The 19,237-nt window shown below is 41.2% G+C and overlaps 1 protein-coding gene across 1 annotated transcript in view; it reads right to left on the reverse strand.

Moving 5' to 3' along the window:
- The window catches only part of slc2a9l2 (solute carrier family 2 member 9, like 2), a 265,165-nt gene that overhangs the window by 156,252 nt on the left and 89,676 nt on the right, over positions 1–19,237 (reverse strand). Inside the window, exons 7-8 of the mRNA XM_023985678.2 lie at positions 13,391–13,578; positions 11,123–11,233 (exon numbers count right to left, since the gene is read on the reverse strand). Of these exons, the coding sequence (XP_023841446.1) occupies positions 11,123–11,233; positions 13,391–13,578 (299 nt within the window). The remainder of the gene's footprint in view (positions 1–11,122; positions 11,234–13,390; positions 13,579–19,237) is intronic.

Below are 19,237 nucleotides of genomic sequence, written 5' to 3' on the forward strand. Positions count from 1 at the left end.
CGAGGGTATGTTCAGCAGCATGAGTGAAGGAGGTTTTGTTGCGAAATAGGAAGCCAATTCTAGATTTAATTTTGGATTGGAGATCATTAATATGAGTCTGGAAGGAGAGTTTACAGTCTAACCAGACACCTAGGTACTTATAGTTGTCCACATATTCTAAGTCAGAACCGTCCAGAGTAGTGATGCTAGTCGGGCAGGCGGGTGCGGGCAGCGATCGGTTGAAGAGCATGCATTTAGTTTTACTAGCATTTAAGAGCAGTTGGAGGACACGGAAGGAGTGTTGTATGGCATTGAAGCTCGTTTGGAGGTTTGTTAACACAGTGTCCAAAGAAGGGCCAGATGTATACAGAATGGTGTTGTCTCAAAGAATCACCCGCAGCAAGAGCGACATCATTGATATAAACAGAGAAGAGTCAGCCCGAGAATTGAACCCTGTGGCACCCCCAGAGAGACTGCCAGAGGTCCGGACAACAGGCCCTCCGATTTGACACCTCTATCTGAGAAGTAAGTAGTGAACCAGGCGAGGCAGTCATTAGAGAAACCAAGGCTGTTGAGTCTGCCGATAAGAATATGGTGATTGACAGAGGCGAAAGCCTTGGCCAGGTCGATGAAGACGGCTGCACAGTACTGTCTTTTATCGATGGCGGTTATGATATCGTTTAAGACMTTGAGTGTGGCTGAGGTGCACCCGTGACCAGCTCAGAAACCAGATTGCATAGCGGAGAAGGTACGGTGGGATTCGAAATGATSGGTGATCTGTTTGTTCACTTGACTTTCGAAGACTTTAGAAAGGCAGGCCAGGATGGATATAGGTCTGGAACAGTAACATCTACTAAATATGTGTTATTCCCTGCAGCAGAGGTAACCCCTTGGTCTTSCTTTCCTGTGGCGGTCCTCATGAGAGCCAGTTTCATCATAGCACTTGGTTTTTGCGAATGCACTTGTTCCRGATTGACTGACCTGTCTTAAAGTAATGATGGACTGTTGTTTCTCTTTGCTTATTTTAGCTGTTCTTGGCATAATATGGACTTGGTCTTGTACCAAATAGGGCTATCTTCTGTATACCACCCCTACCTTGTCACAACACAACTGATTGGCTCAAACGCAATAAGGAAATCCACAAATTAACTTTTAACAAGGCACATATATATAAATACATATACACATTCACACACACACATATATATAGAGTTGAAGTCGGAAAATTTACATAAACTTAGGTTGGTGTCACTAAAACTTGTTTTTCAACCACTCCACAAATGTCTTGTTAACAAACTATAGTTTTGGCAAGTCGGTTTGGACATCTACTTTTTGCATGACACAAGTAATTTTTCCAACAAGTGTTTACAGACAGAATATTTCACTGTATCACAATTCCAGTGGGTCAGAAGTTTACATACACTAAGTTGACTGTGCCTTTAAACAGCTTGGAAAATTCCAGAAAATTATGTCATGGCTTTAGAAGCTTCTGGTAGGCTAATTGACATCATTTGAGTCAATCGGAGGTGTACCTGTGGATGTATTTCAAGGCCTACCTTTAAACTCAGTGCCTCTTTGCTTGACATCATGGGAAAATCTAAAGAAATCAGCCAAGACCTCAAAAAAATTTGTAGACCTCCACAGTCTGTTCTTATCCTTGGAGGCAATTTCCAAATGCCTGAAGGTTACCACGTTCATCTGTACAAACAATAGTACGCAAGTATAACCACCATGGACCACGCAGCTGTTCAATACCGCTCAGAAGGAGACACTTCTGTCTCCTAGAGATGAACGTACTTTGGTGCAAAAAGGCAAATCATCCCAGACAACAGCAAGGACCATGTGAGATGCTGAGGAAACAGGTTACAAAAGTATCATATCACAGTAAAACGGAGTCCTATATCAACAGAACCTGAAAGGGCGCTCAGCAAGGAAGAAGCCACTTGCTCCAAAACCGCCATAAAAAGCCAACTACGGTTTGCAAACTGCACATGGACAAAGATTGTACTTTTGGAGAAATGTTCCTCTTGGTCTTGATTGGAAACAAAAAATGACCATCGTTATGTTTGGAGAAAATCGGGAGGCTTGCAAGCCGAAGTGAACACCATCTCAACCGTGAAGCACAGGGTGCAGCCATCATGTTTTGGGGGTGCTTTGCTGAGGAGGGACTGGTGTTATTATCACAAAATAGGATGGCACCATGAGAGAGGAAAATTATGTTGATATATTGATAGCAACATTCAGACATCAGTCAGGAAGTTAAGGTTTGATCGCAAAATGGGTCTCCAAATGGACAATGACCCAAGCATACTTCCAAAGTTGTGGCAAAATGGCTTAAGGACAACAAGTCAAGGTATTGGAGTGGCCATCACAAAGCCCTGACCTCAATTCTATAGAACATTTGTGGGCAGAACTGAAAAAGCGTGTGCGTGCAAGAAGGCCTACAAACCCGACTCAGTTACACCAGCTCTGTCAGGAGGAATAGGCCAGAATTCACCCAACTTATTGTAGGAAGCTTGTGGAAGGCTACCCAAAACGATTGACCCAAGTTAAACAATTTAAAGGCAATGCTACCAAATACTAATTGAGTGTATGTAAACTTCTGACCCACTGGGAATGTGATGAAAGAAATTAAAGCTGAAATAAATCATTCTCTCTACTATTTTTCTGACATTTCACATTCTTAAAATAAAGTGGTGATCCTTACTGACCTAAGACAGGGAATTTTTACTAGGACATACTCCGGACTCCGACATTGCTCATCCTTGTATTTCTAAATTCCATTCTTTAACGTTTTAGATTTGTGTGTATTGTTCGATATCACTGCTGGAGCTAGGAACACAAGCATTTTGCTACAACCGCAGTAACATCTGCTAAATATGTGTATGCGACCAATAAGATTTGGTCTCTTTTTCAGCATAACACCTCGTGTCATCCTACCCTCCCTGCTCTTCTCTTCCATAATTACAGATCCTATCGTAATTTCCCTCGAGCAGAAAGGAGAGAAGTGAGATGCCGTTCCCAGTTCCCACACACTGTGTTGTGTGTGTGTGTGTGTGTGTGCCGGCCTAGGAATACTCTCTTCCCCCAAACTAATTACCAGAAACCGTCACGAAGCGAACGCGCTCTTCTCCCTGACGTAACTTCAGTATTTGGGCTGCAGAGATGATCCACCCTCTGTGGACACAGAGACACAGAGCTAACTCCCAGGGGTTACAGTTAGCCTATTATGCACTGTAATTCCCACATAGGTGTATGTGCTTCCCAGTGTTATATCGCCAATGGCGTCATGATGAGAGATGGAAGCTCTCTTGCGTGGATGGTGTGATTTCTCGAGGCAGTACTGGAAGGAATAAGATGGAAATAAGAATGGTCCAATACATGTTGAAAAGCACAGTGTGTGTTATATATAGTACTTTCCGTTTAGGATGCATATCTATGATCATAAAATAGATTTCAGGAGGATATTGCTCTTCATGAATCAAATCATTGTTAGAAATGTGCGTTTATATGAGTGTTCCAAATGGCTGCGTGCAACATGTGTTTTATCTATCAACCTTTGATGAATGTTATTTGCTAGTGAGACCTTTATCGTGGCGGGAAGTTAATTTTGATCTGTTACTCTGTCTTGGAGGATAATCAAAGGTTGATGAAAATGTTTCAATCTTGAGTTTGGAGTTACTGCGGGTGCCACACTCTCAGGTTATTTTTATGAACTTGTCTGCCGCTTGGCTTTTGAACAGAACTTGAGAAGCCTGGGCTTCCGAGGATAGCACTCTGATAATAAACCTTGAGTCTAATACTCAAGTCACAATGTCCCTGGATAATCTTTCTTATCCTCTGCCGTACATTTGGGGCAGTAGTGGGATTTTACCCCATAGGCTTATAAACACCAAGTGGGGCACTCAAGTTTAGAGTAGCAGAATATAGCTCCCAGAGCTGTGAGAATACAAGGTGCTCTTTGAGTACAAGTGCAGGGCAATGCACTTAAGAAACCATTTAGAGAAAAACAGCCACCACTTTGCCACAAAATTAACTATTAATCTGCAATCTGGATAAAGGCCATGTGCTAAGACTCATTGGTAGTTTTTAGTGGTTATTTGCAAGTCAATTACTTCTTCTTTAGAAAAGTCAAGATAATAAGTAAGTAAGCCCTGATCCCGTTTCATATTTTCCTGTGTTACTAACAGCTAGCAGCTGTTTTCGTCTCTATATAGATTTCAAAATTGAATAGGGCCCTTCATGTTGTACACTCACAGTTTGCCCTTGTCACACTACTGTTCTGGGGACATGTGGCGAGTTYGATGGTACATGGAACTCTACTCAAAAACACTCTTTCCGGTTCAAGTGTCGCACTCATTCCAATTATTTGATCGAGAGACAACCCATTACAACGAATCACGCATCAAAGACCCCCGCATGATTTGCAGTATTACACAGTTTTACACTCCGCTTCTGGCTTCACACATAAAAACCCAAGAAGGAGACTACAGTGACGCATACAAAAGTATTCTGAGGTGATAGTTATCCCAGCAGCACTCACACTTGCCACTGTGTTTCAAGGACTACAGAACCGTTCACTCCCACAGGGGAGCCGATGCAGGAGATTGCCTTAGAGTGGCGTAACCTTACAGAGAATATAAACCAACCAAGGCACTATAGAAAACAAACAGTAGGTACATTCAATACTCTTATATTGTATCAACACACGTCTGGTTGTATTTATCCACCATGACAATAGGCATGGGAATAACATGCCTCTTATAGCACTTCATGCAGAGCCATTATTATTAATCAAATTAATTCGGTAATTTTAAACTGAAAGGATGCTGAGAAAAGACTACGCAACAGGAACATGCCCAAGGAAGGAAACATCAGCCCTGCCAGCAGCAAAAAGCACGCCTGCCTCTACTGTGCCTAGACCTCATATTCGACAACAAGGTATACCAGAGAAAATGCCAAGCATACTGAACACGTTGAGTTCACAGTCGGTCACTTACAAGATGTCAAATCAAATCAAATGTATTTATATAGCCCTTCTTACATCAGCTGATATCTCAAAGTGCTGTACAGAAACCCAGCCTAAAACCCCAAACAGCAAGCAATGCAGGTGTAGAAGCACGGTGGCTAGGAAAACTCCCTAGAAAGGCAATGAGGGGTGGCCAGTCCTCTTCTGGCTGTGCCAGGTGGAGATTATAACAAAACATGGCCAAGATGTTCAAATGTTCATAAATGACCAGCATGGTCAAATAATAATAATCACAGTAGTTGTCGAGGGTGCAACAGGTCAGCACCTCAGGAGTAAATGTCAGTTGGCATTTACTCCAAATAAGTGGGGACYCGGATTTGGAGGTAGAGGGTAAATATTTATTTAAAAGAACATTAKTTCAACAGGATACCAAACTATGAAAAATGTCATACTTAAATTGGAAATAATTATTACTCATCTCAGACATCGTGATCAAGGTACAATTTTGAAAAAATGAATTCCCAAACCAGAGTTARGTGATGTGAAAGAGGATCGTAAGAGATCTCATTGTCTTTCAGCTAGCTTCTAATAGAGGCACACATCCCTGTGTTTCAAAGCTACACAGCATGCATGCATGGCATTTTCATGAGCTCTGCAAGTCAATAAACTGTTGAATGACAATGTGATGAGAAAAGGATTCAATCATAACCTAACACTAAACATTCCACAGGACTGCTTATTTCGTCCACCAAATCAACTGGATGGACAGAGGGTAGGAGAAAAGCTAAAACAGCAAAGGCAGAACATGATGCTGTGATCGACTGTGTCAAGGAATAGTATGGAGAGAAAAACTTAACACATACATGATTTGATCACTTTCTTGTCACAGAAAATGTTCCTACGCATCTGGAAWTTCAAATGAGCCTCATGATTTAGACAGATTCAATGAAATCCCATAGTTCTCTTTCTCTCCATGCAGGGGCAGTCAAGACATTTCAGACCAGGGCCTGCTAGCAAAATCGTTCTCTCTCTCCCTCTCTCTCTCGTTCGCTCAAACACTAAAGCTGCTCCCTAGCGGTTTAAGCTCCCAAACCCGAGCGGTTTAAGGCACTGCATCTCAGTGCTAGAGGCGTCACTACAGACCCTGGTTTGATCCCGGGCTGTATCACAACCAGCTGTGATCAGGAGTCCCATAGGACGGTGTACAAATCGCCCAGCATCGTCCGGGTTCAGGGAGGGTTTGGCCGGGGTAGGCCGTCATTGCTAAATAAGAATTTGTTCTTCACTGACTTGCCTAGTTAAATAAAGGTTAAAAAACATTTTAAAGAAGAAATGTCCTACTGCTACAGTAGAGCTGGGTTCTATTACTTGTATCTGAAATGCATCCACGCACATCAACAACCGTTGTTTTATATATACTGAACAAAAATATAAACGCAACATGGAAAGTGTTGGTCCCATATGTCATGAGCTGAAATAAAAGATCCCAGAAATGTTCCATTCGCACAAAAAGCGTATTTCTCAAAAATGTTGGGCACAAATTTGTTTACATCCCTGTTAGTGAGTATTTCTCCTTTACCAAGCTAATCCATCCACCTGATAGGTGTGCCATATCAAGAAGCTGATTAAACAGCATGATCCCTACACAGGTGCACCTTGTGCTGGGAACAATAAAATGCCACTCTAAAATGAGCAGTTTTGTCACACAACGCCACAGATGTCTCAAGTTTAGAGGGATCGTGCAATTGCAGTAATGTCCACCAGAACTGTTGCCAGATAATTKAATGTTAATKTATCTACCATAAGCCGCCTCCAGTGTCGTTTTAGAGAATTTGGCMGTACGTACAACTGGCCTCACGACCGCAGACCACGTGTGACCAAGCCTGCCCAGGACCTCCACATCCGGATTCTTTACCTGTGGGATCGTCTGAGACCAGCCACCCGGACAGCTGATAAAACTGAGGAGTATTTCTGTMTRTAATAAAGCCCTTTTGTSGGGAAAAACTCATTCTGATTGGCTGGGCCAGGCTCCCYRGTGGATGGGCYTGGCTCCCAAGTGRGTGGGCTTATGCCCTCCCAGGCCCACCCATGGCTGTGCCCCTCCGCAGTYATATGAATTCCATAGATTAGGGCCTACTTTATTTATTTCAACTGACCGATTTCCTTGGATGAACAGTAACAGAGAAAAATAATTGAAATTGTTGCATATTGCATTTATATTTTTGTTCAGTATAGATTAATAACACAAGATAAATATTGTTCTCCACTATGACATACAAGTGTCAAGTTTATCCAAAATGCAGCCGTATGCTACACCTAAACCTGTGTAGGCTCCTCAGAGGAGGAAGGGGAGGACCATCCTCCTCAGTGAATTTCCTGAAAAATAAAAATTGTGAAAGATATAATCCTTTTTAGATAAAACTATACTAAATGTATTCACATAATCAAATAACTGATTAGAACACACTGTTTTGCAATGAAGGTCTGCAGCAGCCTCAGCACTCTGTAGGGTAGCACCATGGTGTAGGCGGAGGACAGCTAGTTTCTGTCCTCCTCTGGGTATATTGACTTCAATACAAAACCTAGGAGGCTCATGGATCTCACACCCTTCCATAAACTTACACAGTAAATATGACAGCTTCCAGTGGATGTCCTCCAACCTGTCAGAGTTCTTGCAGAATAAACTGATATGTTGTCCATCCAAAAGATCAGAGAATTAATCTAGTACTGAAAGCTTAAGCTACAGCTAGCTAGCCCTGCAGTGCATCAACTGTGGTGAGTAATTGACTCAGAGAGAAAGACAATAGGTGAACAGTTTTGAACAAATGAATTTCTTCAAAAATGAAGGAGAAGCAAGCAAGAGAGATAGCTATATTTCGTTGTATTTTCTTCACTTTCACTTAGCTAGCGAATGCAGTTAGCTAGTTTAGCTTACTCAAACAGAGAGGGATGCTTATGTTAGCTAGCTGGCTATGGCTATCCAACACCGGAACAAAGTCAAGGTAAGCTCAAGGTAAGCTTTTGGTTTCATTAATTTACTGGGGCCCGCCCTTTAACTGCTAAACTGCTTTCTGACCGTACACGCTACTGCAAGATTGTAGCGGGTTTACTAACGTGAGTTCTAGTAGCTATGTTGACTAATATGTTAGCTAATATGGTGACAACAATGTAGGATGTGTGTAGTGGTTAGCATTTATGACATGAAGGTCTGGCTTGGAAAGTTAAGTAGTTTTTTTGCTGTGAAAGTGAGCTGTGGTTGCATGTGATCAGGGGTGAGATCATTCTGCCGATTCTGTTGAAAAACATATACATATATATATATTTACTTATTTTTTCCCTAGGGGTTAGATCAGCTTTAATATTGCGAAAAGATTGTAGCTTCCATCAATGTAATTGTCGGCATTATTTCCAATCCCCCATATATTTTGGGGGTATATTGGTGTATATACAGTTGAAGTCGAAAGTTTACATACACCGTATACACCTCAGTTTTTCACAATTCCTGACATTTAATTTGAGTAAAAATTCCCTGTCTTAGGTCAGCTAGGATCACCACTTTATTTTAAGAATGTGAAAYGTCAGAATAATAGCAGAGAGAATGAAGTATTTCAGATTTTATTTMTTTCATCACATTCCCAGTTGGTCAGAAGTTTACATACACTCAATTAGTRTTTGGTAGCATTGCCTTTAAATTGTGTAACTTGGGTTGAACGTTTCGGGTAGCCTTCCACAAGCTTCCCACAATAAGTTGGGTGCATTTTGGCCCATTCCTCCTGACAGAGCTGGTGTAACTGAGTCGGGTTTGTAGGCCTTCTTTGCTAAACACACGCTTTTTCAGTTCTGCCCACAAATGTTCTATATGATTGAGGTCAGGGCTTTGTGATGGCCACTCCAATACCTTGACTTTTTGTCCTTAGGCCATTTTGCCACAACCTTGGAAGTATGCTTGGGGTCATTGTCCATTTGGAAGACCCATTTTGTGACCCAGCTTTAACTTCCTGACGATGTCTTGAGATGTTGCTTCAATATATCCACAATTTTTTACCTCATGGTGCATCTATTTTGTGAAGTGCACAAGTCCCTCCTGCAGCAAAGCACCCCCACAATGGTTGGGATGGTGTTCTTCGGCTTGCAAGCCTGCCCCTTTTTCCTCCAAACATAACGATGGTCATTATGGCCAAACATTACTATTTTTGTGTCATAAAACCAGAGGACATTTCTCCAAAAAGTACGATCTTTGGCCCCATGTGGCAGTTGCAAACCGTAGTCTGGCTTTTTTTATGGCGGTTTTGGAGGAGTGGGCTTCTTCCTTGCTGAGCAGCCTTTCAGGTTATGTCGATATAGGACTTGTTTTACTTGTATAGATACTTTGTACCGGTTTCCTCCAGCATCTTCACAAGGTCCTTTCTGTTTGTTCTGGGATTGATTTGCACTTTTCACACCAAAGTACATTCATCTCTAGGAGACAGAACGCGTCTCCTTCCTGGGCGATATGACGGCTGCGTGGTCCCATGGTGTTTGTACTTGTGTACTATTGTTTGTACAGATGAACGTGGTACCTTCAGGCGCGTTGGAAATTGCTCCCAAGGAAGAACAGACTTGTGGAGATCTACAATTTATTTTCTGAGGTCTTGGCTGATGTCTTTGATTTTCCCATGATGTCAAGCATAGAGGCCCGGAGTTTGAAGGTAGGCCTTGAAATACATCCACAGGTACACCTCCAATTGACTCAAATTATGTCAATTAGCCTACCAGAAGCTTCTAAAGCCCATGACATAATTTTCTGGAATTTTCCAAGCTGTTTAAAAGGCACAGTCAACTTAGTGTATGTTCAGTTCTGACCCACTGGAATTGTGATACAGTGAATTAAGTGAAATAATCTTGTCAAACAATTGTTGGAAAAATGACTTGTGTCATGCACAAAGTAGATATCCTAACCGACTTGCCAAAACTATAGTTTGTTAACAAGACATTTGTGGAGTGTTTGAAAACGAGTTTTAATGACGCCAAGCTAAGTGTATCTAAACTCCCGACTTCAACTGTATATTTTGTTGGGTATATATATATGTGGGTATGTGTATGTGTGTGTGTGTGTGTATATAACAGTGGGAGAGAACAACTATTTGATACACTGCCGATTTTGCAGGTTTTCCTACTTACAAAGCATGTAGAGGTCTGTAATTTTTATCATAGGTACACTTCAACTGTGAGAGACGGAATCTAAAACAAAAATCCAGAAAATCACATTGTATGATTTTTAAGTAATTCATTTGCAATAGATCCGCCCCAGATAGGAGAGAAAGGGAAGTATTTAATGGTTTGCTTATCTATTCAGATAGGGAACAAAAACAGAGGAAATATAATTGAAAAAGCCCTGGGAAATGAATTCCTATCACTGGCTATGTGGTTCATGCAGGGAAGAGGTCAAATTGGGCAAGGATAAAATTTGCGAAAATCCCATCTGCTAAATGACAAATGGAATAAAATAAACTATGGTTCAATGAACACAAATACTGTGGAATTGTAGTCAGTTATCTTAATCTATGAAATATGATCTGTGAATTATTCAAAGCTGTTTAAAGTTGTCTGAAAATGAGGAAAGAGCGCATTTGTTTTTTTATAAGAACGATAATACAGTATGACACGACTGCTCTTTCACACCTCATTTTTAGTTTCTGGGCAATATCTTTGCATGGATAGTTCACCAGGAAAATAGATTAATAATCTATTTTCACAAGTGTGGGATTCACAAATCTAAATTGTCTTCACCATGCTTCCCTAAACTGAAAACATTTGGTTGAGATTGTTTTGAAGTCTGCGAAAGCTTGTATGGTATATCTACAGCCTATTCTGAGTTCCCAGAAAGAGGAAAATGCATGTTTTTAGACGAAATTAATCCGGTTTCACACAAAATGTTGTGAAGTGAACAAGTAACTCAGAAATTATGGGTTGCTGTCCGGTGACTTCAGAGAGTTGCACAATATGACTCTGAGGTCAATGCCTGGACACTGAAAGGACTGGTTATTCACAGGTTCCTGTGTTGCCTATTTACTCACCTGCAATGAAGCTGACTAATGTCAAGACAACTTGGAGCATTTTGCTGAACATGGTGGTGTGTGTGTTTAAAAGTTAGCTTTTAGTTGTTTTTAAGATTGCCTGAGAGGTTTTACTCACTGAGACAACGGCAGCCAGTGTTTCTATACCGCCTGTGCTGAGGACGATGTATGGGATCACATTCTCTGCAAAGCCCGAGTCCCTCAAGATCCCATTGGTGTAGTACCAGATCTGTCAAGAGATAACAATGATCAACCAATACCACCGCATCAAAAGTGTGGACATTTTAGGCCACATCAAAGCTTTGGCCTGCATGTGCTCATATCTCTTGTACACCACCCATATCAATAAATAAATGTGAATAAATGATACCCCACACCAACTGAACCCATTGAAAATGACCCTGATTTCAAATAGCATTTAACCATTGAAATGGATGTATACAGTATAGAGATGAATGCCTTTTTTATCAGTTTCAGACTGCATAAATATCAATTCACCCACCAAGGTCAGGAGCAGGGGAATTCAACTGTAATGGGTGCGTGCTGGTAGCAGAGAAGTCAGGCACAGGAGAACGAACTTGGTATAAACGGAGTCGTTTAATAAGTGCTCACAAAACTCAGAAAACCAAAATATACAAAAAATATATAAGTGGGTACAAATCCCGTCGCACACCAGAACATAACTTGCACATAACATACAATCACCGACAAGGACATGAGGGGAAGCAGAGTGTTAAATACACAACATGTAATTGATGGGATTGGAACAAGGTGTGAAGGAAGACTAAGACAAAACCAATGGAAAATGAAAAATGGATCAGCGATGGCTAGAAGGTCGGTGACGTCGACCGCCGAACACCGCCCGAACAAGGAGAGGGACCGACTTCGGCGGAAGTCGTGACATCAACACTGATTTACGCCATTGCGTTTAAAATCTGCATAATTTATTGAGACTTTCACATGGACCTTGCCCAATTGCAGGTTAGAAATAAATGCCTTTACAATATTGAGTTATTTGTCCTACAAAATCGAAAGGGATAGCAACACCCCCAAGAATGTAAACCCAAATCACTTTTTTGGAAGTGTCGCTATGCCGGTTTATTTTTGTAAGTCAAAGAACATTACTACCGGCTCATTTTGAAGATAAACACATTACTACAAAAGCGATTGGTGGCACTGGCATATTCATATTTTAAAGGTCCAGTGAATGAGGAGCTAGTAAGAGCCTTGTACAGTAACTACGCCAGTGAGGATACAGCTACTGAATTAAATAGAACACTTAAAAATGTTCTCTATGGATACATCCCTGTCCTTTAAATTGCAAGCCCAATCTCCTGTCTGTCTTACGGGCCGGAAAGAAATGCCAATTTAATGGCAATTACGGTGCAAAGGTTGATTAGTGATTTAATTAAGCCATATGTTCCATTTGTTCTTGTTCAACTGTGTCCTTGGATTGATACTAATCGAGCCCTCATGCTCATACACTGTCATCAGCATCTCATTCCTTGTATCTTGTTCCTATCACACAGCAAAGTCACCAGTAATGCATTCGTAATGAAGTTTCTTGGGAAAAATTGCTTGTGAAGTTCTGTGACTATATGGCAATATATCTAAAAAGAAAATGTTCATTTAAATTCCTGAAAACAGGTTTTTTTTTGGTGGGGGGGGGATACGTTTTTCGAGGACTGGAAAATGAATAAGCACATCAAGCATTGATGCAATAGATTGCATACTCCCATAAATCCCAGGAAGCGTCTTGTATAAACTTTGCATGAATAATTCAGCAAGTTCAAATAACATCTAGACGTTTGTCTGTGAAAGGGGATTATTATCTATCAGTAGGAGTTTTTCTTCCCCCCGACTGTCACCAACTTAATAACACTTCCATCTCAACTACTGCTGCTGGAGAGCCAAGCCACATATTAGTAATTCCATTGTTAGATTAAAATGTAAATATATATATATATAAAATGTTTACCCCCTTTTTCTCCCCAATTTCGATCTTGTCTCATCGCTGCAACTCCCCAACGGGCTCAGGAAGCAAAGGTTGAGTCATGCGTCCTCCGAAACATGACCCACCAAACCGCGCTTCTTAACACCCGCCCGCTTATCCCGGAAGCCAGCCGCACCAATGTGTCGGAGGAAACACCGTTCAACTGACCACCGAGGTCAGCCTGCAGGCGCCCAACCCGCCACTAGGAGTCACAAAAGCGCGATGAGCCCCCCCCCCCCCCGGTCAAACCCACGCTAAATGGAGGTTGGATGAAGTGCATTTCTGATGACACAAATAACCCCCAATAATAATACCTTCAAATGCACTGGGGAATTTTTTTTCTCAGAGAACAGTACACTCAATTGTCAGAGATGAGAGAAAGCTGCCACTTACGGCATTCAGGCCACACAGCTGGTAGCAGGCCATGGTGACTATGACGGTGATGACCTGCCAGCGCAAGGCGGGGTTAAGCAGAAGCTCGGTGACGGACGCCATGTGCAGGGTGTTCTGGGCCCGACTCTCAGCGTGTACCTCCTCCAACTCCTTGGACACGTCCTTCTTGCCTAGGAAGGCTCTGAAGGCTGAGACACACACACACACACACAATGACTCCCAAAGTGCTTATTATATTGAACCAAGACCAAGTTGTGGTTTGAGTTGTTTGTTAACTTCTTATGGCTGCAGGGGCAGTATTGAGTAGCTTGGATGAAAGGTGCCCAGAGTAAACGGCCTGCTCCTCAGTCCCAGTTACTAATATATGCATATTATTATTAGTATTGAATAGAAAACACTCAAGTTTCTAAAACTGTTTGAATGATGTCTGTGAGTATAACAGAACTCATATGGCAGGCAAAAACCTGAGAAGAAATCCAAACAGGAAGTGGAAATTCTGAGGCTGGTCGAGTTTCAACCAAGATCCCATTGAAATCACAGCGAGATATAAATGAGTATTCACTTCCTACGGCTTCCACTAGATGTCAACAGTCTGTAGAACTTTGTCTGATGACTACTGTGAAGGGGAGCCGAATGAGAGGAGAATTAGTCACCACTGCCATGAGGTGAACATTCTTTGACCACGCGCGTTCACATGAGGCAGCTCCGTTCCATCGCTCATCTGAAGTCAATGTAATTCTCCGGTTGGAACGTTATTCAAGATTTATTTTAACAACATTCTAAAGATTGATTCAATACATCGTTTGACATGTTTCTACTGACTGTTACGGAACTTTTGGACATTTCGTCACGTTTTAGTGAACGCGCTTCGTGACTTTGGAATTGTTTACCAAACGCGCTAACCAAAGTAGCTAATTGGACATAAATAACGGACATTATCGAACAAATCAAGCATTTATTGTGGACCTGGGATTCCTGGGAGTGCATTCTGATGAAGATCATCAAAGGTAAGGGAATATGTATCATGTAATTTCTGGTTTCTGTTGACTCCAACATGGCGGATAATTTGACTATTGCAGGTGACAGCAAACAAGTTTGGAAAACACTGACTGTTTAAATTTGTTTAACCGAACAGGCCTACCTGTGATTTAATTACATGCCAAATTTGCATTTGTGTACCGGATTGCGCGGCTTTATTTTTCTGTAGGGAGATTATAAACAGTGACATTGTTCCCGTGGAGGGACTATTTTGTGTGTTGCTATGTAAGACAGTACTGGAACCTGAGACCTCTCACAGCATGCAGAGTGATACACACAACAAAGGGGCCTTATCGAGACCAGACAGACTCTGTGAAACAACATTAGGCTGTTAGTGGAGAGATCTCACCAGGGTATTATCAGTACAGAACCCCATGCCGTGATCTCAGAAAGATCTATTAAAATGTGTAAATGTTTAGAGGCTGACAAAGAGGGACCAAGAGAAGGGGCGGTAGAGAGGAGATGGAGATGAAATACAATTCAATGCAGCTTTATTTTGTGCAAATGCTTCTCACATTGCCATTATCACAGAGCACTTGACAAAAGGAAAGAAAAATTTGAGCGCAACAACTTGAGGGCGAAAAATATAACGCTTTCATAATAAGTTCATTATAACAATGGCATAGCTCCAATCCTAATGCCTTAGGACAATTTATGGCGAAGCCATTTATGGCGATGACAACCTATCACAATGTACAGACAGGTGTTGCATTCTCATTGCAGCATGATGTCAGCCTTAGGCCAGGCAGCTTCATGCTGATAGTTTTCAAACTCCAGTAAATCTCTACACAGAAAGTATATAGTAAAGAGGCTACGTTGAAGACTATAAATATGGCGAGGGGATAGGAAAACAAAAGGGAATGAGGGAACAGAACACCCTGTGTCTGACTAGCATCACGCTGGGCTAGGGATTGTGATAGTATAAATCTACAGGCAGGATTTAGTGATGGCGGTGGTCTGTACCTGCCAACCTACAGTGGTTCCTCCTTTAAAAGTTGTGTCATACTGCGGCACACCTTGCGTGCTGCCGCAGCATTCTGTGGCACGTCATTTAATTGTCAGACATTTTTCCTGTTACTGCAAGCTATTGCTAGTTTGACACCATAGGGCATCTTTGACAAGCATTGATAGCATTGATAGCATCTTTGACAAGCATGATAGCATTCCGTATTGGCATTACCAGAGAATTTAAAACCTTTTTGTAAAACATAGTATATGGGATTGTTTTTAAGAAATGTGATTCATATTATGGTGTTTCTATTCAGAGAAAAACGAAACCCTCAGGGTTTCCGTTAGTATGGAATGGAAAATATGGTGCTGTACAACGTGACGGTCAGGAGTAGGCTACAGGATTGGAGGATTCTAAATTGTTTGCTTTCATCAGACAACTTTGTTCCAATATTTCTGTAAAATCAGTGATATTTATTCCCATAGTAATTCGTTATAGATCCATAACTAAATCAACATCTGCATTTTGAAGGAGTATTTTTTATCAATATTTTATTAACAAAATGTGTTTATTTGTTTATTAGGCTACTGTGCAGGCTACAATACATACTGTAGTAAACATGGGAAAGTGCCTAATTCCTTACATAAGGGAGAGCAGTCCATGTCTGTACTACAAAATGCGTGGCACGTGGGAGACCGGTGTTATTTCATACTTGTGATGTCATCACTATTATTCTACAATGTAGAAAATAGTAAAAATAAAGACATATCCTGGAATGAGTAGGTGTGTCCAAACATTTGACTAATACTTGCTTAATCAATTTGATTCAAATTATGTTTTTTCTATTCCAATAAAAACAAAAAACCCTCTGGGTTTCCATTAGGATGGAAAGGAAAATATGGCGCTGTACAGCGTGCAGTACAGTACTGGGCTATTTARCTAAAGAATCCCCGCAGGGCACGAGGAAGGAGTAGGCTGTCCTTGTAAATAAGAATTTGTTCTTAACTGACTTGCCTAGTTAAATGAAGGTTACACTAAGGGCATAACATTTCTGCACCCTAATTTTCGAATTATTGTCTAACCAATACCCAAACGGAGATTAAGTGAAAATAAAAATCTCATTGATTTATCAAGACCAGTCCATGCTTGCCTCAGAGCAGCTGAAACGGTGCTAAAATAATTGTAGGCTTTTGCTTCTAACTTTTATATGCTCTTTAAATAAATAAGACCTACACCATTTTTAACAGCATATTCCTCAACACTACTGAGACTCATTTCGCCTATGGTAGGCCTACAGTATATCATGGGGKGGGGGGGGGGGGGGATGTAATGACATCACTCTCCGCCAATAATTACATTTAGAGGATTGGAGGACTCTAAATGAATATCTATGGGGCATTTTCCATTAGGATCATTAGTATTATCATGTTGCATACATTTAAAACCTTTTCTCCATTCACAATGTCCTCTTCTGAACAGCTACACAAACACAGAGGTTAAGGGCACAGTAAATGGTATTTTATTAGCTCCTGACTAAATGGCATTTGACAAGTTTAAGATAGTCCCCCCCAAAAAAATCTACAGGAAGTTTGTTCTGCAGTGTCTGTCCTATATTGGAGAGATAGAAGTAAGATCAGGAAAAAAACATTGATATGGAGGCCACTGTGTTCTTGGGGACCTTCGATGCGGCAGAAATGTTTTGGTACCCTTCCCCAGATCTGTGCCTCGAACACAATCCTGTCTCGGAGCTCTACGGACAATTAATTCAACCTCATAGCTTGGTTTTTGCTGTGACATGCACTGTCAACTGTGAAACCTTATGTAGACAGGTGTGTGACTTATTAAAACATTTCATATCAATTGAATTTACCACAGGTGGACTCGAATCAAGTTGCAGAAACATCTTAGGGATGATCAATGGAAACAGGATGCACCTGAGCTCAATTTCGAGTCTCAACGCAAAGGGTCTGAAAATGTATGGAAATTATGTTTCTGTTTTTTATTTTTAATACATTTGCAAACATTACTAAGAAACAGTTTGCCTTTTCATTACGGGGTATTGTGTGTAGATTGATGACGTAAAAAAATATTTGATCCATTTTAGAATAAGTCTCACAGCAAAGGGTCTGAATACTTATGTAAATAATGTATCTGTTTTTTATTTTTAATACATTTGCAAACATTACTAAGAAACAGTTTGCCTTTTCATTACGGGGTATTGTGTGTAGATTGATGGCGGGAAAAAAATATTTGATCCATTTTAGAATAAGGCTATAATGTAACAAAATGTGGAAAAAGTCAAGGGGTCTTTCAACTGGTAGCCAGGGACCTTCAGATGAGTCTTATGTGGCCTGTGGGCGTCCTAGAATAAAACAACTGACACTGTACATGTTTGTGAGAGTCTTACCTTTCCACAGAGGGGTATTATTAGTGCGTAGCCCAAACTGTTCGACCCTACAGACAGAAGTTGGCAGATTGTCTGTACCGACTTCAGACGACTCCCAAGACGCTTGTGGGGGTCATAGAGCAAAACAGAGAACACCATCACGTTCGTATGACCCCTCTATGGAACGATAACTCTTACGAACATGATGGTGTTCTCCGTTTGTAGGCCAAACCGTTCGGATGCTACAGATGATTTAGTGAGAAAATGCATTTTCGGGATTGCTTCATGGTCTGATGCGTCTCACCGCTGTAGCTCTGTCACCTTTCTCTGCAGAAGTGCAAAATCGGCTAATGCAATCTCTAGCTTAAACTGACCGATTTTTAAAATGGGGATTTTTGTATTATGCTAATTTGATTTCTGCGTGGGCACAGACATCGACTCCAAGGTGTTTTAAAGGCTCTTTTCAGAGGAAAGGATCATGTTGCATCAATGACCGCCACTATACAAAGAGGGCTGCACGCTGCGCTAAGGCTTACTCCTAAATCAGTGAAGAATAACAATATGGACACAGACGATTACAGTAGCCAGGGATGTAAAATGAGATGGCTGGCCACTAGGGGTACTAATCAATAAATATTTGTTTGTCTTTTGGCAGAAACCTGGACTATGTCCAGGACACGACTGAACTTGGTACTTTTGAGGCATGGGCAGAATGAAAAATGGAGCGCAAATGCTACAGTATTTGATGATCTGAAAAAAATTGATATTCCTTTAGACTTCAAGTTAACATAAGGTTCTTAGCCCCATTCTGTCAAGAGTAGAACTTCCTCAAAAAGCACATCCTTCCAAGTTTTAACTCTCAACCATCCTAACCTTTCCCAGGAAACATGACTGTGGGATATTCCTGTGTACAAAGGCAGGAGGCAGTCTATTCAAAGGTCGCCATGGGTAATGTATAACATGACTTCAAAGACCAGGGAGAATCATGTCTCCATAGACTTCACTGATCACACAATCCTTTAGGGATATCAGACATTAGGCTATACAGTATGAAAGTGAACTTTCAAATGTAGCATGTTGTTTGTCCTGTGCCTTGCTACCCCATGTCGTTCTTTTGCCAAAAGGTTTAAGGGAAAGTCAGAAATATGACTGATTTTGTAAAGTATGTGGACAGTTCGGCCAAAGCGGTTGCGTCAACACTAGAAGCGTCAACATACTCTTTCATGCAGGTGTGACCGGTGAACACTAAGAGTAGCTTTCTTCTGTCTCGCCRGTCAGGTGCAGCTCGTTGGCAATCAAGAACGAGGCTTTGCCTTTATAAACTGTGTTTGCATTCATTCACAGATCCTCTTGCTTTGTTGGTTGGCATGGTGATTTTTTATTAAAGTATAATCAAATCGTGAAAGTAGTTTTATGGCAATGCTCTTAGTCCATCTAGAACCATTGTCCTCCCTGAGCACACCTTCCAGTAAGT

This window comes from Salvelinus sp. IW2-2015, linkage group LG1 (genome assembly GCF_002910315.2).
Source record: "Salvelinus sp. IW2-2015 linkage group LG1, ASM291031v2, whole genome shotgun sequence".
Classification (NCBI taxonomy): Eukaryota; Metazoa; Chordata; class Actinopteri; order Salmoniformes; family Salmonidae; genus Salvelinus; species Salvelinus sp. IW2-2015.